This window comes from Bos javanicus, chromosome 8, assembly GCF_032452875.1.
Source record: "Bos javanicus breed banteng chromosome 8, ARS-OSU_banteng_1.0, whole genome shotgun sequence".
Lineage (NCBI taxonomy): Eukaryota > Metazoa > Chordata > Mammalia > Artiodactyla > Bovidae > Bos > Bos javanicus.
In genome coordinates this window covers 52,685,467-52,710,698 of record NC_083875.1, presented here as the reverse complement: position 1 = coordinate 52,710,698, position 25,232 = coordinate 52,685,467, and the positions used below count along the sequence as shown (strand labels likewise).

At 40.5% G+C, this 25,232-nt stretch overlaps 1 protein-coding gene across 4 annotated transcripts in view; it reads right to left on the bottom strand.

The window, feature by feature from the left end:
• PCSK5 (proprotein convertase subtilisin/kexin type 5) overlaps window positions 1–25,232 on the bottom strand; it is a 516,633-nt gene that overhangs the window by 277,950 nt on the left and 213,451 nt on the right. For all 4 annotated transcript variants that reach the window (XM_061425568.1, XM_061425565.1, XM_061425567.1 and 1 more), the window contains exons 8-9: window positions 19,438–19,650; window positions 6,068–6,168 (exon numbers count right to left, since the gene is read on the bottom strand). In XM_061425568.1, coding sequence (XP_061281552.1) covers window positions 6,068–6,168; window positions 19,438–19,650 — 314 coding nt within the window. The remainder of the gene's footprint in view (window positions 1–6,067; window positions 6,169–19,437; window positions 19,651–25,232) is intronic.

Sequence of the window (25,232 nt, the reverse complement as noted above, 5' to 3'; positions counted from 1 at the left end):
GGAAAGAAGTGAATTAGCAGATACCAAGGAGAGCTAACATTCAATGTACTGGATCTATTTTTAGTATACACAGAATACATACATGCAGATATTGGATATATGTATAGAATGGAAAACATATTATAGAATACAGAGTAGAACAGAATAGTAGGTACCACCCCAATTTATTTATTTAGATCTAGATATATTATGTGTTCTCAAAGGGCACTCTCCCTCTGGTCCCTGAGATATGAAATCTGAGGAAAAGGCTTTAGGTCACTTAAAACAAGAATTCATGGCAGATTCCTTGTATCAGTCCTAAATAATTTCAGATGTTTCTACCCAACTCTGTCCCTTTTATTTACCATTCACTGTGCAACATTTCTAGTTTGCCAAGTTCATATTATTCAAATTTCCAATGAGAGACCACTTGCAATTCAAGGCAAAAAGGTTTCTTTGGTGAACTTATATTTTGAATTTCTTGAGCTAATGCTGATAATTTAACATATAAAACATTCTACGAAAATGGCTTTCCTCTGCTAATAGTTGCAGACTCAAGGCAGGAAAACTTTCAGTAAAACAGAGTTTATGATTGTGAACACTATGTTTTTATGAATATCAGTTATTTCAACTCTATTTTATAAACCATTTTATATAAAACATCATTTGCTAGCAACATAGTTTTTCTTTCTACTTGTCTGGAATACTGGTAATATATACTAGCACTGAGATACAAAGCACCTTACAAATGTGACCTGATGTTTTTCTAGGTTGTTCACTCGAAACTATTAGTCATGTTTCACTACTTTCTTCATTTAAGAAACCTGCTCCCAGGTTCCTCAGAAAACTAAAAACAGAATGCCCATATGATCCAGCAATCTCAGTCCTGGGCATATATCCAAACAAAACTCTAAACCAAAAAGATACACATACCTTTATGTTCAGAGCAGCACTATGCACAACAGTTAAGACATGTAAACAACTTAAATATTCATTAACAGATGAGTGGATCAGGAAGAGGTGGTATACACACATACACAATGAAATACTACTCAGCCACAAAGAAGAATGAAATAAAGTCATTTGCAGTGACATTGATACAACTAGATTATTATTCTTAAGTGAAGCAAGTCAGAAAGAGAAAGACAAGTACCATATGATATCACTTACACGTGGAATCTAAAACATGGCACAAAGGAACTTATCCATGAAACAGAGACAGACTCAACAGTCAGAGAAAAGACTAGTGGTCGCCAAGGTGGAGGGGTGTGGGGGAGGCATGAGTGGGAGGTTGGGGTTAGCCAACCTAAATCATTGTACATGGAGTGGATAAACAAGGTCCTACTGTACAGCACAGAGAACTATGTTCAGCATCCTATGATTAACCATAATGGAAAATAATATTTCAAAAATAATGTGTGTATATACATATGTATATATATATAAAACTGAGCCACTTTGTTGTACAGCAGCAATTAACAGAAAATTGTAAATCAACTACACTTCAATAAAAAATAAAGAAACCTGCTTCCAGGACACATTTTACTTAAATGTTTTCAGTTATACTATTTAAAAAGACATCGTTTTAAGTAGCGATGACCCAAATGATAATTTATTTGTAGTCACTGATTACATATTCCCCATTCACTCGGAAAAAAACAAAAACAGAAAACTACTCCCCAATGCACAAAATCCAAATTAGAGAAATATTGTAAGTCTCTGAATCAATACATATGTGATGAGGGTACCCCAACACAGAAACAGTTTTCTCTCCTTTAAGATACCAGTGATTCCTCTTCTTCTGAAATTGCTCATAATTTTTAGAAGGGAAAATATTTAGAGCTTCTTTCACCCAGGGAGCATCCTTGGGAACAGGGGGAAGTTGCCTAGTAATTAGAGAGGTAAAGTTATGATCAGACTGTCAGAGGTGGCTGTAGAGCTTAAAGAGGATCAGACTCAGAGCAAAAAAGGAAGGAAGGCAGCTTTTTGGAGGATCTGAGAATCCTTTCAGTCTGGGGAATGGCGCACTCTTACCAGTGTCCAGCAGTGTGTTACAGTGGAGACTGTTGCAACACATGTTCTTACAAACCCTATAGGATAAGGATGGCCTACAAGTCCTATTACAGCAGAGTTAATGATCAAACTTTTTTTTTTGCATTCAGATAAGAGATCAGAACACTTTTAACTTATTTGTCTCTATGTCTTATATTTATTTTCTCTTCCCTTAATTTCCCAAGAATATTTTTCAGAAAAGCTCCAACCTTAGGGCAACAAGAAGACTCAGAAGGCAAAGGGGTCAATGGTTGGAGTAGCATCCAGAGTAAGAGCCATAATCCTACTGATCCAGGCAAATCTGCTGATGCAGGCAAGCACTTGCGGATGTAAAGGAAGCAGGCTGTAAGGAAGCTGGGAGGTGAGAGTTTTCCCCAAGTGAATACTACTCGAAACTAGTGACACTGTGAGAGATGACGCATTTCTCCTCGTCGGACAGGAAGAGCTAAGACATGCAGCTGAATGGGGACTGGCAGTCAATGACTGCAGTTTTTCACCAGAACACTCAGCCTCATTCAGGGACTCATCAGACCTGAGCAGGCGGTGTGTATCCGAAGTGTTGGCCAGAGTTCTGGGCCAGAATTCTGCCCAGCTCTGGGTCTCTCTCTTCCCTCCTTTTATAAGGGAGTATAGTGGTCCACCTCCCCACCCCAATCATTGTTTTCTCTTTCTGTGGTTTCAATTACCCATCAAGCCTGGTCCAAAAATATTAAGTGGAAAATTTCAGAAACAACTCATAAGTTTAAATTGCACACCATTCTGAGTAGTGTGATGAAATTTCATACAGTCCAGCTCCGTCTCTCCTGGGATCCCCAACCATGGCGTGATGATCCAAATCACCCAAGGATGACCCTCCTTCTTATGCACCATCAGAAGGGCAACAGTAACCTAACACTACATCACAATGTCTATGCCATTCACTTCACTTCCTCTCATCATGGAGGCATTTCATCATCTCACAGCATCACAAGAAAAGTAAGTACAGTTTTACGGTTCTAAAAGATACTTTGAAAGAGACCACACTCATATAACTGTTAGTACAGTGTTTTATTATAATTGTTCTATTTTCACTTATTGTTGTTCACTTCTTACTGTGCCTAATCTATAAATTAAACTTTGTTACAGGTATGTACTTATGGGAAAAACATAGTACTATAGGACTTGGTACTATCCGTAGTTAAAGGCATCTACTGTGGGTCTTGGAACATGGATAAGGGGGAACTACTATCAGGCTCTTCAACGTGTGATAGTAAAGGCTGAATCTCAAAATATTACCAGTGTTGAAGTGTTGCTAAGAAGTACTGGTGGTAGAGGCTGAGTGATTGGGTGACGTACACTTGCCAGGGTTAAACTTAGCTTTAGAACTGCAATCATGGTACACTGTTACCTGAATTCCTCACTACAATTTCTTAGCTTCAGATCCTTTTTCTCCTGTGGGAGGCCTATTGCTTATTGAAGCTAGTTTATCCATGTTTGACCCACTCTTTAGGTACTCAGACCTCTTTCCCCTAACGTTCAGCTTCACTTACAAGCAGAGATTGGCCTGTAGAACAAACTGATGGAGATGTATGGAAAGATTTATTCTTTCTCATATGATCAGGTTGTTTACTATATACCGTGGCCAAATCATTGGACTAGACCATTAAAAACCTTAAAATATAGTGGATTTTCTACCTAAGCTGTATTTTACGAACTTAACTTCCACCTATCACAGTTTTGGCAAAGATCAATCTTAAAAAAATACTCAAAATTTGCTCAAAATGCAAGGGAAAAGAAAACAGGCAGCTTTCCAGTGTGTTCCCTGGACCCAAAGCAACTTTATCCAACTGAGTGTGTTGTTTTGAGGCATAAAATTAAGGATTTTTCATTTGAACTTGAATAGTGGTTAAAGGAATTATTGCTGAAAATATTAGTGTTATAGTAATATTTTAAGTAACTAAGTAGCATGTGGTTGTATAGCCATAGTTATAGTACTTGGTTGCCACGTTTGAGATTATTTCTCTCTTTTTGGTGGGGGTATAAGGGGAACAGGGAGATGCAGGAAGAATTCCTGATTTTCTTTCAGTATTTTGTGGACAGAAAAATATTCCAGAGAAACAACCCAGATTTCAGAATGAAGATGATATATTCTTCAAAAGCCAATTTAGTCACCAAATTAGAAACACATACACTTAATGTGCTGTCACAACAGTCCAGAGAAAGGTTATAAAGTGAGAACAGGATAAGTGCCAGTTCCTTGCTAAACTTTAAGCACTTTAAAAGATATAATACGTTGAGATGATTTAACACTTAGCTAACACTGTCCAAAAAACCCAAACATTCAATGTCAATGCTAAGGGGCAGGAGGCCACCTAAAGATATGGTACCTGCTGTGGTCTGAATATCTGTGTCCCCTCAAAAGCTTTATGTTGACACCTAACACCTAACGTGATAGGATTAGGAGGGGATCAGGTGACAAGGTTGGAGCCCTCTAGAATGGGACCAGTGCACTTATAAGAGATGTCAGAGATCTCCCTTGCCCTCTCCTTCTACCACGTAAGGCCAAATAGGAAGTGGGTCCATGCCAGACACTGCATCTGCTGGCACCTTGAGCTTGGCTGTTCCAGCTTCTCGAGCTATGAGAAATAAGTGTTGTTCATACACTACTCAGCTTATGGTATTTTGTCACAGCAGCTCAAATGTGCTAATAGAGCACCATCCCCCGAGTCTGTGTTCTTCTGCCTGTCTCAGTCCAAGGAATTACACATGACTTAGCAATTGACTGAATCCACATTACATTGAGGCCCAACTGCCTTACAGAGGCTGTTTGCCTTACAAAGAATCAGCTGTAAATGTTGGGAAGTCATCTGCATACTGAGAATGAAACTGTACTGTTCTTATTAATGCCCAAGTCTCGTCATGATTCTTATATTCTTTTCCTGTCACCTGCTATTGTTCTACATCAGATTTAGATGAAAGAATCTTTCCAGTCCTCCCTAGGGCAGTGGTGCAAAGCTATTTTTGGAAAAACACTTAACGTCATTACTTCAGTTCTTTTTTGTCATGACCCTCTTGTACGATGGCCTCAGTGTGCAGGTTCACAATCCCTTCTACAAAATTCTTGGACCAGAGGTGTTTGGAATTCAAGATTTTTTCAGGTACGGTGTCCTTAGCATGTAGTACACAAAATTTCCAGTGAGGTCCAAGCCAGCACCTCGTAATCAAATACATTAACGTTTCTGCAGGAAAATGTATGAATTTTCACAATAAAGAAAAACTGTAAATAGCCTCAAATTAGTTTAGGGCAAGCTTTGCCATCAAATGAGTTTTGGTGTCAGATCTGCAAAAACAACTGTCAGTTTGGGGGGCATTTTGGCTTTTGAAATTGAGGATAAGAAAGTGTCGATCTCTACTGGGTTTTCAAAGAGTTAAGACAAACTAAACTATTGGTGCTTAGAGAAAGAAGAGACGAAAACTACCACCATACAAATCTAATCCAAGAACCTAAAATAACCTGAGGGGGGCCTTTAAAAGGGGTCTTTGAAACACCAGATTTGACTACATTAAACAGGGCTTTATGGTAAGCGGGTTGCCTTTCTTCCTGGGCTCCCATCATATGACCCTTGACATACGTTATTCTCCAGAGTGAGTCTGTGATGATTCTATTGTCATGGAATCTGAGCTGCATTGCTGACCTGCAGGGAAAGGGCCCAGAAGTAGGCAGACCTAAGTGTTCTGAGACTCACAGAACATTCCCAGACTAGAATAAAAACCTCAACAAGGCAAGAAGAGTGTTGCAGCCAACTGGCAAGCTTACACTATGACTCCACAATAAAGTAATTACACTGTTTGATTTTTTAAGAAGATAACCCCAAAAGTTGCCTTTTCCCTTAATATAGGGGAACAGTTTGTTAAGCCCTATTCTTTGAAGTTTTAAAGGTGGAATTGTGAAGATTATATCCTGGCTTGTGCTAGGGATTATATACTAACGAAGGGATAAAGTGTCCTTGAGCTGAGGGGCTGTCACCAGTGGAGACTAATGGAGGTAAAGGCTTACTTGGCTTCCAGGGCCAGTGCGATGATGCCTGCAGCCATGGGGGCTGAGGCTGATGTCCCTGTGTGGTTGTCTGTGCAACGCTGCCTCAGGTCCGTAGTGATCTAGAAGACAAAAGTGGAAAATTTAGGGCTCTGGAGTCAATGTGAGTCACATGCAAGTAGAAAGAAATGTACTCATAAAACTGGAATGGAGGGGTGTTAAAATAGTTGTTTTAAATTCCTGGTTCCTGTGCTCCTGTGACCGTATCACTTCCAGAGAATTGCCTGTGTAAATCAACTTTGCAAAGGGAAGGGTCTGGAAATTGGATTCCACTTGTGTTACAACTGGGGTCAAGACTAAGGTGAGCCTTTGGCTAGAAACACACAGGTTGTGCGAGTTTATCCTTAAAATCTACACCTAGCCACCTCACGTGCCTCACTCTGGTCCCAGCTCTAGCTAATATCAATGTACTTTTATTACTCCAACATTTTAAATAATCAAACATGTTGAGCCAATCACCAGACACTGAGTTAAGCATGATCAGCGTAAGGAATAAAAGTACAGGGTCTTGTTTCTGCCCTCCTAGAACTATCACCTTGGAAAAGCTGCAGGTGCAAGCAAAAGATTTGTTCTGTTTTAGAAGGAACATTTGCTTACAGACTGATTTTTAGGATACACAGAAATGTGACTCGGATGAACCAAGATTTAAATCCTGACACATTTAACACAAACACTGAAAACAAGGTTGAAGCCAGTATAATTGATGTGAAATTAACAGCCCTAAGTACATGCTTGAACACTAGAGGAGATTAGCCATTTTCCATTTTTTTGAAAACCAAAATGTAAGAATCAGATCATTGTCTCCTCTTGGTTTGAAGCCAGTTCACTTTAGCTGTGGTTGAATAACATGCCCATCAGCAAGGGCAGGATTTCTCAACCTGTGTTTCATGATCATTTCCTGAAGGAAGAAAAATAAAATGCAGATTCTTCATAACCAGCAAAAGGAAGCATCAGGGTAAAAGATTTTGCAAACCATATAACAGCTAAGATTTAAAAATCCTTCCTCCCTGATAAGAATCCATTTTTGCGCTCCCTCCTTGGGACTAACAGCCCTCCTGTTGGGAGGGTATAAGGCTTATGAGATGAACTTAGTAGGACTCACATCGCAGCTATTGAAAGACACTGGTAAAGCTTTCTCAGGCATCAAGATAAGCACATTGCCCATATTTTACAGATAAGAAAACTGAAGTGAGGACATATCTGGTGGCTCAGTGGTAAAGAATGTGCCTGCCAATGCAGGAGACATGGGTTCCATCCCTGATCTGGGAAGATTCCACATGCTGCAGAGAAACTAAGCCTGTGCCCTAGAGCCCAGGAGCCGCAACCACTGAGTCCTTCTGTCACAACTGCCGAAGCCCATGCACCTGAGAGCCTGTGCTCCCCAACAAGAGAAGCCACCATAATGAGAAGCCTGGGCGCTCAAACTAGAGATAGCCCTGCTCGCTGCAACTAGAGAAAAGCCCACGCAGAATGAAGACCCAGCACAGCCATAAATAAACAAATAAAATTATAAGAAAAATTAAGAAGAAAGGAAAACAGGTGAAAGATCAGCAGAAAGGTGCAGGGAGACAGAGGCGGCGAAAACAAAGCCCTGCTTTTCTAAGGTGCATCCTTCAAGAGAAGTATGCAGATAAGCTGATTCGGAAAGAAATTTGATCATCACCAAAAGAAACGAATGCATAACTGCTTAGAAATGAATCCTCCCCTAAGAGTTTCCTTGGTGTCGGGTGAGGATGTCTGAAGGGACTCTCTAATTATCAGTTATAAAACGAGATGGACATCTTGGTGATTTCATTTCACACGACACCATCAGTGCTCACTGTCTGTTCCTAATGCCTTTTGACACCTCTAATATTACCAGCTGGGGCTTCCAAGGTGGCGATAGTGGTAAAGAACCCGCCTGGCAACACAGGAGATTTAAGAGACACAGGTTCAATCCCTGGGTCAGGAAGATACCCTGGAGGAGGAAATGGCAACCCACTCCAGTATTCTTGCCTGGAGAATTCCATGGACAGAGAAGCCTGGTGGGCTACAGTCCATAGAGTCGCACAGAGTTGGACACGACTGAAGTGAGTTAGAACGCACACACACAATGTTACCAGCTTAGCCATCCTAGAGAGGTGCTGATACAAAAGAAGTAGGAGAAAGAACAAAAATATAGATAACTACATAGATATGGTGGCAGTAGAGAAGAGAAGAGTCTTGTACTCTTCTCTGGACTAACTGATTGCTGGGCAAGAGGCTGACAGTGTGTTTGGCAAGCAGCGAGAGTTGTTTCTAGATTCACAGATTTGATTAGCCGGCCATCCATGGAGCCTCCACACTGTGGATGTTCAAGAGATATCTGGGTAAAAAGAGCCCTACCTGTTTCTCCATTAAGAAACCCTCTTGCACTGTTGGTGGGAAGGTAAATTGATGCTGCTACTATGAGAATATGAAGGTTCCTTAAAAATCTAAAACTAGAACTACCATATGAGTCAGCAATCCCACTACTTGGCATATACTCTGGGAAAGTCACAATTCAAAGAGACACATGTACACCAATGTTCACTGCAGAGCTATTTACACTAGCCAGGACACAGAAGAACCTAAATGTTCATCGACAGGTGAATGGGTCAAGAAGATGTGGTATATGTATGCAATAGAATACTACTTAGTCACAAAAATGAATGAAATTGGGTCATTTGTAGTGATGTGGATGGACCTAATAAAGTCTGTCATACACAGTGAAGTAAGTCAAAAAGAGAAAAAAATACTATATACTAATGCATACACATTAAAAATACTGTATACATTATGCATAATGCATAATATATGGATGTGAGAGTTGGACTATAAGGTAAGCTGAGTGCTGAAGAATTGATGCTTTTGAACTATGGTGTTGGAGAAGACTCTTGAGAGTCTCTTGGACTACAAGGAGATCAAATCAGTCAGTCCTAAAGGAAATCAATCCTGAATATGCATTGGAAGGACAGATGCTGAAGCTGAAGCTCCAATACTTTGGCCACCTGATGCAATGAACTGACTTATTTAGAAAGACCCTGATGCTGGGAAAGATCGAAGGCAGGAGGAGAAGGGGACGACAGAGGATGAGATGGTTGGATGGAATCACCGACTCAATGGACATGAGTTTGAGCAAGCTCCAGGAGTTGGTGATGGATAGGGAAGCCTGGCGTGCTGCAGTCCATGGGGTCACAAAGAGTCAGACACGACCGAGTGACTGAACTGAAAGTATAGACATGAAATCTAGCAACATGGTACAGATGAACCTGTTTGCAGGGCAAGAAAAGAAATGTGATGTAGAGAAGGGATATGGGGACATGATGTGGGGAGAGGAGGGTGGGATGAATTAGGAGAGAAGCATTAAAATATATACACTAACATGTAAAATAGATAGCTAGTGGAAAGCTGCTGCATAGCACAGGAAGCTCAGTCCAGTGCTGTGATGACCTAGGAGGGTGGTTTGGGGGTAGGGTGGGAGGGAGGCTGAAGAGGGAGGGGTTATATGTTACTTACAGCTGATTCACTTTGCTGTACAGCAAAAACCAACACAACATTATAAAGCACCTGTGTTGTCATTTGTTTAGTTCCAAGTTACATCTGACTTATTTGAGACCCCACGGACTGTAGCCCTTCAGGCTCCTCTGTCTATGAGATTTTCCAGGAAAGAGTACTAGAGTGGGTTGCCATTTTCTTTTCCAGGGGATCTTACTAACCCAGGGATCGAACCCGCGTCTCCTGCATTGTCAGGAGGATTCTTTACCACTGAACCACCTGGGAAGCCCTTAAAGCTATGATATGCCAATAATAAAATGTTTAAAAATTAAAAAAGAAACTTCCGAGATATTCAATTGTTGACTTTAAAAAGGTATTTCTTTTTGTGGGGGGTGTGGGTAAAAAAAAAACACAGATTTACTATTTTAATAATTTTTAAGAACATATACTACAGTATTGCTAATTACATGCACACTGTTGTGCAATTCTAGAGCCCTGTGACATTTTCATCTTGCAGGACTGAACTTCTACCCATTAATCAACTCCCCACCCCCTCTCCCTGGCAACCACCATTCTACTGTCTGCTTCTACGCGTGTCACTGCTCTAGGTACCTCATGTCAGTGGAATTACCCAGCATTTTTTGTGTGAGTGCGTGTGTGTGACTAGCTTATTTCACTTAGAATAATGTCCTCAAGGCTCATCCATGTTGTAGACTATGGCAGGATTTCCTTCTTTTTAGGCTGTATAATATTCCACTGTATTACTCCATTGTGTTATATAGTATATTTTCTTTACTGAGTTATCTGTCAATGGGCAAATGACAGATGAATGGATGTGTTGCTTCCACCTCTTGCTTACTGTGAATAATGCTGCAATAAACATGGGTGTGTAAATGTCTCTTCCAGATCCTGTTTTCAATTCTTTTGGATATATACCCAGAAGTGTGACGGATGGACTATCCAAAAGTGATTTCTATCTCATTCGAATATATGGGTGAATCTGCAGCCTTATTTTCCAAAGGCCTGGTCCTTAAGTCAGTGCATAAACACCACAGGCACAGCCTTTTTCCAGGTCTCTAGATACACTGCTGTTGAGAGATGGCCTTGCCTGCATTCTTCTCATTTTACCTCACCCTCATGGCCACATTCCTTTGCCAAGTTCTATTTTTTTTCAATGACTTGTGCCTGAATTCAAGATTTTTCATGATGTTTTCCCACTTGGCTCACTTTGCTTATTCTTCAGCTGCACCAGAATGCACCGCTTTCAATGCACAGAAATGAATCCAGAATAAACACTCCAAGTGTGTGTATGTAGTGTTTTTGAATCTAATAAATAACCACCTCCAGCCAATCTCAAACGTGAACAATAAAAGTTTTATAATGTTGGATTTGCCAAATACCCCATCCAAAATAGAGTCAGCAGGCACAGACACACACGATATGTATGTAAATAAAAAGCTACTCAGTACCTTTATATATAAACACCAATTTACTGTTAAATGCTATTAATATAGGTTTGTAGAATTCGACAACATCTTTGTCGTGCTTTTATATTTTTCTCCCAATCAATTTCACTAAATGAAACTTGAGCAGTGAGTAGCGGTGTTAAGGGATTAGAACAGGAAGGTGATGGAAAGAAGGGAGGTTAAAAGGAATGAAGAAAAAAGAAACAAAAACATCCTCACTCCCTTCTCATCTTGCTTTAAGTGAAAATTCCAGCTGGGTCATTTCAAGAGGAAGTTACTGTCAGTGGTGGAGATATTTAGGTGTAAATTACCAGAAAGATCTAAAGCAGGGTTTTCATCATTAAGAGAAGCCACAGTATCAGGATATTTTTATGTCCATCTTTAGAAGGAAAAGGCAAAGACCACCAAGAAGCAATCTTGAAGAAAAACGATGTTGCCCAAACTGGAACCACATGGGGTAACCCCATTAATCACAATGCATACATACAAGTTCTGACAGTGTAATTTAAAGGAGAAGCTGCATTCAAGGGTCAGCCCACATCATGGGGCTGGGAGTTCAGAGATTTGATACGTGAAAACGGAACAACAAAGCACTTTAAGTTTCGATTCCATTTCAGAGAGTGTCTCAGAATTTGGTTTTGGTCCCGCTGGCGCATCTTGCATGCTCCAAATTCCCTAAATTCACTACCCAAATCAGAAACAGTATTTTTCTCCACAGAACTTCTCATGTTGCTCAAGAAAATATCATTTCTGTCCATCAGAGTGAAGGAAACAGGAGATGACACCGGGCCCCATGCCAGATCAAAGCTGTCTTGATCAGCAAATTAGATTTTCAGCCTGTCCCAGGATGGGTAGCAGATGGCTTTTGGAGTCTGCAAAGTTAGGGATGTTGTCCTGATCTGGTGAGAAGGGGTGGGTATTGTTCAGGTTGAGTCAGGCTCCCTCTGAGAAGAACCATCCCTTTTTCTCATCCTAAGCTCTTATTTCCTAATATTTCACATTTCATTACTTGGGCTGATTGGATCTTTTATTCTAGCCTGTTGATGTAATTCTCCAGGGAATCTCAGTTCAGACTGAGTCTGGCTATAAATGACAAGTCTTTATAGCAACCCTACAGTTAAGAGTTTCTATCTCCCTGAGACCCTGTGATCTGTTTTATTTTGAAGGTGCCATATTGTCTCATATCTGTTAAAAGAACAGCTGAAGAGATATTTTTAAAACATGAAATGATTCTGTCTGTTAGGTTGAATTTATTTCTGGTGTCGATTTGGATTTAGATTAGAAATGTGCTCCAAGGACAGAAACAAAGGCTTAAATGTGCTAATGAATAAAATAGGAGATGCTGATTTATTAAGCCGGCAAAATAAAAAGGAACTGAAGACCAACTAAAAGCTTTCTGTGTTCACTGAAGTCACAAAGACTGGTGTAGAATTCATTCATGACTGACAAGGCCACACAAAATTCCACTCCCATGCTGCAATGAGAATCTGTAACGGTAGAGTGCAAATGTAAGGTTTTGCTTATATATGTGAGATTGCTATCACTAAAGAAGGATGCCATCTTATATCTTTTTTTTTTTTTTTGCATCTCTATAATGTTCAGTTCAGTGCTGAGTACAGAGCAAAGGTGCAGTATTGGCTACGTTGAATTACTAGTGTCAAGCTACTTAACACTCATTTTGTTCTATATTTTAAACTCTCCCACTTGTTAGGAAAGACTTCAAGGTTATTTTTTTTATCGATTTCTAAATAAGACTCATATAAACTTATAAGCAGCCTACAAAAATTATGTGTGTATGTGTATATATACAATTCCGGGGCTAAAGCAGACCCTTCCTCTTACTAGATGCACTGCTAACACTAGATCCACTGCTTTGAAAATGACTCACACAGCAAGTGCAGAGACTGAGGGCAATGAACAACAGGTGTGTAGGTGTATGCACACATCGGTGTATATAAAATTACCTTTGATTCCCTCAAGAACTCTACAAGGGAGATATACTATTTATTAACTAAGGAAATGGAGGCTCAGAAAGACTCATGAGCCCAAGGACATGCAGTCACTAAAGAGCTAGTAAGGGGTGAAGTATTAAATTCTGAAATGGCAGCAAAATAAAAAGTTGAGCTATGGAGTGTAGTCACCAATCTGAGCAAAGGCGGCAGTTTCAGACTATCACCGGCAACCTCAGGGGAACCACCCTAGGGCTCCTTCCCTGTCAGCAGGTGGATATCTCCATTCTCCCTCAGGCCACAATCAAAATTAGAACTTTTCAGGAATAAATTCCCCCCCCCTTCTATTTAACATTCTTGAGAGAATATGGATCAAATGTCCATACAAACTAAACACATCTGGATTTGCTAGCTTTGACTCATGAAAAATCATGACATTTCCCAAATCAAAAGGAGAAACAGAAAGATGATAGTCATGACTGCTTCTGAATAAAGAATTGGGTAGTGAGAGAGGGTACTTTCTGCAAAAAGGAAATGTGTAGCTGCTTAGGAATATTAAAAGCAATAAGATAATTCCTCCACGTGGAATTGGTCTTTCAGGCCAACCCTGAGATACCCCAGGCAGCAAGTCTGACATGAACACAAATGAATAAAATGACATCAGAAGAGGGCTGAGCAGAGCATACATTCTCTAAACCTTGGCTCACAAAACCCCTCTGAGAAGGAATACAATGGCCTCCATATTCCAAACACTGAGACAAATTACTAGAGAAAAAAAAGGTAAAAGGCTGAACTAGTTCCAAAAGAAGCAGATAATTTAATGATGGAATGACTGGAGGAAGAGGAAAGCTTTATCTCTAACACAGAACTTGGGAGAAATTCAGGAGGTAGTGAAGGGTTACATAAAGACAGGACCTTTAATGATCCTTGACACTAAGAATGGTTGGATGTACAGTTTTATGTAGCAGGATTCCTGCAGGCAATTTCCTATGTGAAATATATTGTCAAATACCCTTTGCCTTTCACCAACCTTTCTACCAGTAGAAGGAGATTCTCTGAAAGAGAGAGAATACCCACCTGTCTCCTGTCGCAATATGAACCCCCTGCGATGCTTCTACCTTTTCCAATGTCTGAGAGTCAGTTATGCCTCAACATTTATGGAGCTCAGGTTCTGGGAAGGTACAAAATAAACTCTTCAACCTCAAGTGGTTTCCAGTCTAGTATGGAAAATGGATAGTCAATAAGCAAATGTGTAACATCACATTAAGTAGCTCTAAGGACACTAGAAAGAAAATTGAACAGGATAAAAGAGGAGAGTGTAGGGGAGGGTCACACCATTCTTTCAAGGGATGGTGAGGAGGAACAGTCCTCCTGAAGAAAAATTTGAGAAGAGGCATAAAAAAAGTGGTTTCTGGAGAAACAGTATTCCTGCCAGATGTCATGTCTCACAGGAGAGGGTCCTGGTTTGAAATCACACAAAAGGCATGGTAACTTTGGAGAGCTCAATGCCAGGCCATAGGAATTAGCAACTCAGACTGGCAAAGGGCTTAGGTGTTTTGCAAGAGGACTGATTGTCTGAGGCAATTAAGAAGAGGTCAAAGGCATGAAATTCAAAATTAGTGAGCCATGAAAATAAAAATATGCTGCTTGATGTAATTACCACTAGTCCCATGTGGATATTTAATTTTAAATCAGTTAAAACTTAACAAATTAAAATTAAAGTTCCTCCATTGGACTGGCCACATTTCACAATAACATATGTCTGGTGACTACCAGTTTGGCAGCACAAGTGGAGAACCTTTCCATTACAGCAGAAAGTTCTACCGGACAACGCTGATATAAAGGACAAAGGAACAAATTGTTCATTGTATTCGGAGTGTATAAAACTTGAATATACTGTTGCCAAGAATATAAATGAAAGTAAATGTACTAAACTTAAAAATTAAGATTACCTTCCATATTAAAAAAAATACTGGGCCAAGGAGTACAAAACAATGGATGCCTATATATTCCACAAACGTTTTCATTTTTTGGATCACTGTGAATGAACCTCAAACAGGCAAGAAAAACGCCATTCCTTCATACAGCCCCATGCTGGACGTCCTTGGACTGGACATGACAGCACGTTGGTCACAAGGTGGGCTGGGGGTTCAACCCAAATTTGGTTGGAATTCAGACTCTACTACTTACTAGCTGTGTTTCTTTTAATCCTTACTTTCCTCATCAGTAAAATGGGTACAATACCTGATTTCCTGCATAGGGTTCTGAGGATACAAAGAGATGGTACATTGACTGTGTACAGCATGCTGCCAAGTATACATTACAAGGGCAAAAAATGTTACATTTACAACATGTCAATATAATTACAAAAGGACTACATGCCCAGCATGGAATAAAATGGATATGGTGTTATTAAGAAAAACATTATTTCATAATAGCCAGTCATTTCCACTGATTTCTATTTAGCTTATAGGGGAGCTTCTTATCATAGTAATCTTGACACTCTGGATGCTTCGCTTGCTGTAGTGAGGTTCAAGGCCAACACTGATCTCAATCTATTAAAGCATGAGTGGAATACTAAGGTCCACAACTGTATCGATAGTGACGGCAGGAAAACGAGGGATGGAGACTGGGCTACATTCTGAAACTCAGGGCAAGGTTCTCCTGCTTGAACACCATTAAAAAGACAAGTAAAATTTATTTAACAAAAGTGCTTTCCCAGAAGCAGTGAGACCTTTCCTCTCTCCTGGATCCTCAGCGGCTGCCTCAGTTCAACTCACAAAGGTGCTCTATGAATGAAGAATGACAACTGTGCTCTTCTCGAGAAGGTACAAATTACAAAAGGAAATGGATGGCCTGGGGAGGGGAGCCCCAGAACAAAGGGAGACACTGTTCCTGTAACACTCAATCACAGATGCCACTAACAGGATGCGGGCATCTCTGAGGGACCAGAGGCAGCTTTTTCAAAGCCTGGTGGAGAACAGGCCCCAAGTGCAGAGCTGGATTATCTGTCATTCTGACATCTAGAAGGGAAAGGGGCAGCTGGACCCCCAAAGGCTGATGCTGCCGCCAACTCATGTTCAAACTGTTAGTCAACATTGTTCACCTTCAAAGCGCCTTTCTTTACGGGGTGGATGGAGCAGATCATGGTTCTACAGATTGGAAAAATGAAGCACCTCCATTAACAACATCTGGAATAATGACCAGCCTCAGTTCCCATGATGCAGAAAGCTACCCTGACTTACGGAACAAGGATACCAGCCACTTACTAGGTGGCTTGCTGCCATAGGAGCTATGCAAATATCTTACGCTCAGTATCTTGTTATCTTCATGAAAATCCATGAGGTTGGTACTGGCTTTACCTCCATTTTACAGATAAGGAAACCAAGATTCCAGGAAAGTTACTTAGCCACTGAGTGGTTTGTCTGCAGCTAGAGATTTTAATTTGAAACAGCTACAGCACTCCTGTCCAATGAAGGGTAATTTGAAGATTAAGGCAAAATAAGAGATTCTGAGAATTGGTTACAGAAGAATTACTAACAAATGGCTGCCATGAGAATGGGAGAGGTTAAACAGAAGGTAGAGCCAAGTAAAAGTTACATAGATAACTTTATACATTGAGTGACTCAGTAAAGGTCTTGATATCAGTAGCAACTAGGGAAAAGTGAAATATGACCGAATCAAGGATATTGACATTATTTCATGGTGTCCATTTTTTCTCTCAAGCCCTATTTTTCATCACAGAATGATTGATTTGTCCATCCGTGGGAGAATCCTAAATGACCACCCAGTCAATCGGGGACATAGCAGCTGCCACACAATCACAGGAGACACGGATGAAAGGCCCTAGGAGGTCGAGTGTAAGCAGTAGATCTCTGGGCAGTGATTCCGAGGTCCCTCTATCTGCACTGTGCTCTTCCACCTGGATCTAGGCAACCCTTTTCCTTCTTCCTGGATATTTTGCCCACTGGACTATAAGCTTCTCTAAAGGAAGGTATTTATGGAACTTAAAAACACCTTTCTCACAACCATCTCACAGGAAATAATAGCACTAGATAGGCATGTTTACTTTGAGGCAATGGTGAGATACCTTAAGATGCATTCAGACTCCGGAAGTTTGAGAAGAAAATTCTTATTCCAGAGAGTTTCATCAGGATTTCCATGATGCAGAACTGATAGATGCCACTCAGTATTAGTGGGCCTTGAAAACGAGTTCTGCTGCTGCTGCTGCTGCTAAGTCGCTTCAGTCGTGTCCGACTCTGTGCGACCCCATAGACGGCAGCCCACCAGGCTCCCCTGTCCCTGGGATTCTCCAGGCAAGAACACTGGAGTGGGTTGCCATTTCCTTCTCCAATGCATGAAAGTGAAAAGTGAAAGGGAAGTTGCTCAGTCATGTCCGACTCTTAGCAACCCCATGGACTGCAGCCCACCAGGCTCCTCCGTCCATGGGATTTTCCAGGCAAGAGTACTGGAGTGGGGTGCCATTGCCTTCTCCAACGAGTTCTGAAAGATAAGCAAATTTGGAAGCCAAAGAAATATTCCTAGATGAAAGCATTTCCATTATGAAGGTAAAATATCATAGAGCATCATTTCCCATGAAAAAAGCCATGATATTTCAAAACTTGTCATCTCTGTATTTTCTCCTTTCATATTTTACTTTGTATTGTGGAATATGTTTATTGATGAATGATGGAAGTACTTTCAGGGGAATTTATATGAATATGTTTAATCCAGTTGTTATGAAGGTATTAGAGAAAGAATGTATTATATCCATATTGGTAGGCAGCTTTTATTTAAATCAATCTGCAAATGTAACTAAAGCAGATAGTAAAAGGGGACTCCCTGGTTGTCCCATGGTTAAGAACCCACCTTGTAATGTAGGGGACGTGGGCTTGATCCCTGATTGGGGAACTGAGATCCCATATGCCACGGGGAAACTAAGTCTGTGTGCCACAACTGGTGAGCCTGTGTGCCACAACTAGTGAGCCCATGTGCCACAACTAAAGAGTCCATGTGCCACAAGGAAAGATCCTGTATGATGCAATGAAGACCCTTCATGCCACAAATAAGACCCAACTCAACCAAACAAATAAATAAAATAAGAGGATAGGCAAAGGTAGCTGAGAAATCAAATATGAAGCCTATAATAATCAGGAGTCAAGAGGAACCAAATGGATATGGATGAAGAATTACATGTAGACATAGTAGCCTATCACCTCTATTTCTAGCACTGTATAAAGCAAGAGGGAGCATCACAGAGTGACTCAAACCTATATGAATCCTGGGATCTAAAAGCAGGGTATTGGCTAAATGCTAAAAAGATTCAGACATAGCAGCTCAGCTTCACTTTAGAAGACAAATCCTGAGACATTTTGCAAAATCATGATCGGGAAAAGAAGACAGTGCAAAGGTGTCTGAAATTCAGAGTCGGCTATACTGAGTGGGGACATCCCCAAAGTCAGATCTTTCTTGAGCACCAATGGATCAGTGTACAAAGCACTTTTTATCTACTTCCTCATAATCACTGAAATAAATCTTGTGAACTACATATTATCAAATGTCCCCATTTGACAGTTAAGGATGTTGAGACAGAAAAATTAAGTAATTTGTCCAAAGGTACCAGCTAGCAAACGGTTCAACAGTCAATGAAACCTAAGCAGGCTGGTTCTGCAAACATGAGCTCTTAACTATTTTACCATCTGCATAATAAGGAGGGCATCTTGGTAAGCAGATCACACAGGATTACTGTGCTTTTTGTTCAGGCAAACTTTGTGCTGGTGTTAGAGAAACACTTTTGATATAGGTTTAGGTCACACTGAATTCGTTGTATCTACATTGAAACCAAAGATCTGAAACTGAAATTCAAAGACAGTATGGGGACAGAGTAATAGGGAACTGGGCTGAGAATTCCACCCAGTCTCTTCTCTACCACTAACTCACAGGGTGAATGTGGTCCACTCATTTGTCTTTGAGAAAACTGAGGCTTAATCATGTCTAAGGCCACATTCAATGCTGGATTGTAAATGACCCAGAAAGGCTTTTCAATGACTTGGTAACAGAATGGTTACATTTACAAATACTTGTGTTGAAAGAAAGTGAAAGTGAAGTTGCTCAGTCGAATCTGACTCTTTGAGACCCCATGTACTATAGCCCGCCAGGCTCCTCCATCCATGGGATTTTCTAGGCAAGAATACTGGAGTGGGCTGCCATTTCCTTCTCCAGGGGGTCTTCCTTACCCAGGGATTGAACCTGGGTCTCCTACATTGCAGGCAGACTCTTTACCGTCTGAGTCACCAGGGAAGTAATTAGCTAATTTAACATTCTATTTCCATATATTACTTGTGCATATAAATGTATGCATTCTCCCTTTGTGTTTCAAGATAAATAAACCAATCATGCCAGAGAAGCAAATGGTACATACTATTTTCTTATCATAGGACTCTCCACTGCTGTAGGTTGTGGCCAGTGTAGATGAACACTCTTCCAGGTACCAAGGCTTCTTTCCACTTTCAGCTGTGCTGCTGATGGAGATAGTATAGATGCTGTTGGTGTAGCCATCGCAGGAGCAGTGGTCTTTGCTCCTTCCACCATTTCCTGACGCCCAGACAAAAACTGAGCCGAGGCCTCTCCGCCCCTGCGCACAAACAGAAATAGGTCACAGATTCCGCATGAAGACAAGATCAATATCAACACAGCAGAATCAAGCATTTGCAGGAGGGGTATGATACTTCCCAGGTGGCTCAGTGGATAAAGAACCTGCCTGCAATACAGGCGACGTCAGAGATATGGGTTCAATTCCTGGGTCAGGAAGATCCCCTGGGTGGGCACTCCAGTATTTTTTCCTGGAGAATCCCATGGACAGAAGAGCCTGGCTGGCTACAGTCCATAGGCTGCAAACTGTTGGACATAACTGAAATGACTGAGCACAGCACATGATGCTCTATTAATAATATGCTGGATCTGAGCTGCTTTCTGAGGTTAGAGGGCTTGCTTTTAATGAAAATAATCCAAATGCAATGTACAGCCTGATGACTATAGTTAATACTATTATATTGCACATTTGAAAGTTGCTAAGAAAGTATATCTTAAAATTTCTTATCACAAAGAAAAATACTGCAACTATGTATGGTGATGGATGTCAACCAGACTCACTGTGCTGATCACTTCACAACTGTATGCAAATATTGAATCAATAATGTTGAATACTTAAAACTAATGTCAACTATATCGCAACTAAACAAAAAGAAACAAAAATAATCCCCTTTACCTGATACAGTCCTAGAAGTAACAAGAGCACCAACAATGACAATAATAAGGGCTAACATTTGCTAGATACCTACCGTGGGCCAGGCACCATTCTAAATATTTTACATGAATTGGACTGAATTCCTCCAGTGACTGTGAGAATGGTACAAAGTTTGTCCCCCTCATCGAGATAAAGAATTGAGATACAGAAATAACGTTAAGGTCACAAGCCAGTAAATGGTAGGACAAAATTTGAACCCAGACAGCCAGACCTCAGAGGTGGCATATTATTAGTCACATTTTATAGTCATATGATATTCCTATAAATCTACATCCACATGAAGTGGGTGCTATTATGTACCCTCATTTGATATATTAGCAATGCGAGGTGTACAGAAGTAATGTAACGTATTTACTCTGAGATCACACTGTCAATAAAGGGCAGAATTTGGGACAATGTCTTTCATTCGAGAGCTGTGTCTCCTCTATGTATGGCAGGGACATTAATTATGAAGGATGCTAATAGATGCTACCAGAAATATAAGAATTTCAAGATCAAATATCTTTGGGAAACTGAATTAAGCAAATTAAACAGGTTTCCTTTTTGCAGAACTTCATAGTCTTTAGGTGAGTGACCATTCATTGCAAAGCCCTAAAAGGGTGGCACGACTTGTAATTTCCAAACATATTTGCTTGTGGATATCTTCTTCAACTAGATCCAAGAAGTTTTTGGTTTTTCTTACAAAACTTGGCATAAACTCAAAGACTTTCCTAGGGTCATAACATAAGTAAGGAGAACAAGCAAAGAACATAGATGTATTGATTATTTTTCTATATGAGATGAGATCTTCCAGAGAAAAGAGATAAATAAGCCAATTTGAAGATCTCTCAGAACAGTTATAGCTCAATCCTTCAGAAATTTTACCATATCAAATCTACAAGGCATGCTGGAGGAACCTAGGCCAAACCTATCATTTTGTAGTTAGGAATACAACAGTGTGTTCTAAGTTGTGGCTGACTCTTTGTGACTCCATGAACTGTAGCCTGCCTGCTTCCTCTGTCCATGGGGTTTCCTAGGCAAGAATATTGGAGTGGGTGGCCATTTCCTCCTCCAGGGCATCTTCCCAAGCCAGGGATCAAACCTGTATCTCTTATGTTTCCTGCACTGGCAGGCAGATTCTTTACCACTAGTGCCACGTGGGAAGCTAGTTTGTAATTAGGAAGTGAGAACCAAAGTCACAAAGCTAGTGATGGTTAAATTTCTTTCCAGGCCCCAAGTCTTCTGGTCTCAGAGTATTTAGTGTGTTATCCTGGAATTTCTAGAAAAAGAGCCAAAGAAAGAGAGACAACAAAGAATCTGGAGTATCTTTGATAAACTCTCCCTGACCTTGAATTTTCAAGGAATAGAATATTTATGACAGGATTTGACTTGACCTGAGCATAGATTTCTTTCTGTCCTTCAATGTGGAAAAATGCAATATGACTACAGAGGAATGGGAAAAATTCATGAAGAGAGGGGGGAGAGACTTCTGGATGTTACTGCCACTAGACAGCTGGGCCCGGTTTACCATCCTTCAATTTCCCATCCAAATATTCATGAAACGTAGAGAAAGATGCAAAAATCACACAGATATCATAAATGAAGGATTTTGTTCAATGCTTCTAATTCTCTAGAGGGAATTACTCCTCACTGTGATATGGACGGCAATATTGAGAAACTCTGGTGACTGACCCGTATCTGTATCTCAGATACATTACACTGCAGCCAGAGAAGAAGAAGAAAGTCCCATTTCATCACCAACATCTGTCCTTTCCATCACACACTGAGGAGCTCTGTCATCAGGAAAAAGCATGGTCATGTGGGAGCTTTACCTGACCAGTCAACAGAATGCTTGAGATGATGCCAAAACTTACCTGGTTTAAAGAGCCCCATAACAGATGATGGCTTAAAACCCACAAAATGATGGAAAAGCACATATGGCACAATCACATTTATATATCTATATAAAATTATGACTGCGTGCTTATGTATAAACGTCAACAAAAACATCTTGAAAAACATATTCGATTTACTCCAATTTAAAAGAACTAATAAAATAAAAAGCATTGTTATTATGTGACTCAAAAAAAAAAAAAACTATTTTGTAAGACAATATTTGGAAGATACTTTTGTGTTGTAATATCATTACAAATGTAGGATACAAAATGATTTTGTACAATCTCAGTTTAGAAGTGTATGTGCTTGTGTATGCCATGAAGTTAATGTGCAATACAGTGATATGCTTAAAGCTACCATCAGGTGACAATGTAATAGAATTTCTCCTGCTCAATAAGGTTGGAAAGGAATTTTATTTTATTAATACCATCCTACTGTGACCACGTAGGATTTTTATAAACAGAAATAAACACATTTATTTCTCCATTAAGACTGACAATCCAGGGCTAATTCTTAAGAGATAATTTCTGTTTTATGATCAACAGGAATTTTATACATAGAAGGTTCATTGTGCCCTAAAAACCACAGAGGCTAACACTTACAGAGGCTTTCTATACGTCAAGCACTGTACAAACATTTTTCTGTTTGTACACAATCAGTTCAGTTCAGTCACTCAGTCGTATTCGACACTTTGCGACTCCATGGACTGCAGCACTCCAGGGCTCCCTGTTCATCACCAACTCCCAGAGTTTAGTCAAACTCATGTCCATCGAGTTGGTGATGCCATCCAACCATCTCATTCTCTGTTGTCCCCTTCTCCTCCTGCTTTCAATCTTTCCCAGCATCAGGGTCTTTTCAAATGATCAGTTCTTGGCATCAGGTGGCCAAAGTTTCAGCTTCAGCATCAGTCGTTCCAATGAACACCCAGGACTGATCTCCTTTAGGATGGACTAGTTGGATCTCTTTGCTGTCCAAGGGACTCTCAAGAGTCTTCTCCAACACCACAGTTCAAAAGCATCAGTTCTTTGACACTCAGCTTTCTTTATAGTCCAACTCTCACACCCATACCTGACTACTGGAAAAACCATAGCTTTGACTAGACAGACCTTTGTTGACAGAGTAATGTCTCTGCTTTTTATTATTATTGTACACAATAACTCTGCACAATTCAAGTCTGTATCATTTTTTTTTTTAACGGATGAGCAAATTGGGACTCAGAAATGCTCACTAATGCCAGACCCAAAGCTTAAATCCAGCTGAGCATGGTAAAGACAAACTCCAGAGGAGGAGGGTATGGAGTCTGTAGTCACCTCACAACCACATCCCTGGGCCTGAAGGGAGCGAGATAGAGAGGGAGTCACAAAAACTGGAGACTGTGGGGTTAAACGGAGCTGAAAACTGGTCAAGGGATGTGCCAGCCCATGTTGGTCCTGCAGGGAAGGAGCCCGGGGACTATGCACTGAGCAAGACCCCGTCTTTTCCTCCCTCTCCCCCATTTTCCACTAATGTACCCATTGGCTGGACGCCACCAGAAGCCAGAGGACCTGGAGCCCATAGAGATCAGTATCCCAGAGCAGGAAGCTTGTGGAAAGAAGGGGAGAGGAGAGCTGGAGGGTCTATTGAAAGACGTAGCTTCCTCTTTAAGCTGTGCTAGGGTCTGGACTGTGTCCTCTCAAATTCATATGTTGATGTTCTAACCCCTGAGGAGACTGTATTTGAAACAAGAGCCTTTAAAGAGGTAATTAAAGTTAAATGAGGTCAGAAGAGTCGGCGGGATGACAGGATGGTGTCCTTTTAAGAAGATGAGACAACCAAAGTGTGTGAACAGAGAAAAGACCTCCTAACAACACAGCAAGAAGGCAGCTGTTTGCAAGCTGAGGAGAGAGGCATTCCTAGAACTGAACTCTGCCAGCACCCTGATCATGGACTTCCAGATTTCTAGCCTCCAGACTGTGAGAACATCCATTTGTGCTGTTTCAGGCCCCCAGGCTGTGGTATTCTCTGCTGGCAGTCTGGCAGTGAATGACACAGGTGAGAGGAGGAGATAAAGGGTGCGTAGACCCCCCCTCCCCACCCCCAGGCTACAGCACGTTCAGACGCTGCCCTCACTTTGTCTACAAGGCAGCCAGACCTCTCTGCCTGTGTGTATGGCTGATGATTAAAGTCCCAGAAATAAACAGACTGAATTTGTGGGCTGAAAATGCCATAAAGACAGCTGCTAAAGATCTAGGGGGCTAATCTGAAACAATTAGTAATTCAAAGGTTTATTTACTACAGATGCACAGGGAATTTTCATTAGTGTGCAATATTTGGAAAACCAAAACATATGGGGTAAAAAAGAAATCTGGACATTTCTCCGAAATTCAGAGTAATTTAAGAATTAAATCTTAATGTGGATATAAGGAGAAAGGAAGGTGGGCAGAAGATTTTAAAGAGAAAAATATATTGAGACATATTTTCCCAAAGTATAGGAAATAACATTATTTTATACTGTGGTAAAGTATTATGATTACAACTGGTAACTCTGAATGAGAGAGAAAAAAAGAAAAGTCCTCCAATATGAGTGCCAAGTCAAAAGATAGTAAATTTACAGTAAAATATACTGTGAAATCCATGCAGGACCCATTTGATCAAATGCTAAATATTCTCTTTCATTGTGTATCTAATTGTGTATGTGTTTCTGGATCAAATCTGGGTCTCTTTACCATATAGTATTTACATTAGTAAATACTATAGTATTTACTATTGAAAAAACATCCATGTCAAAGTGGACCTGTGTTGTCCAAGGGTCAGCTGCATTCTTCAGGAGCATGACTAAATGACCAGAGCCTTCCGGCAATACAGAAGACGTGCCAGGACACTGTGCTGGATGCTTTCACATCTATCAGTTAATTTCAAGCCAATTAGATATGCATTTTTACAGGTAAAAACGTGAGTAACATTAAGTAAAGGGCACACTATAATGTAAGGAGAGTGGGATGGAGACAGGAAAGGGAGACTAACAAGTCTGATCAGAACCTCCATATCTGTATGTG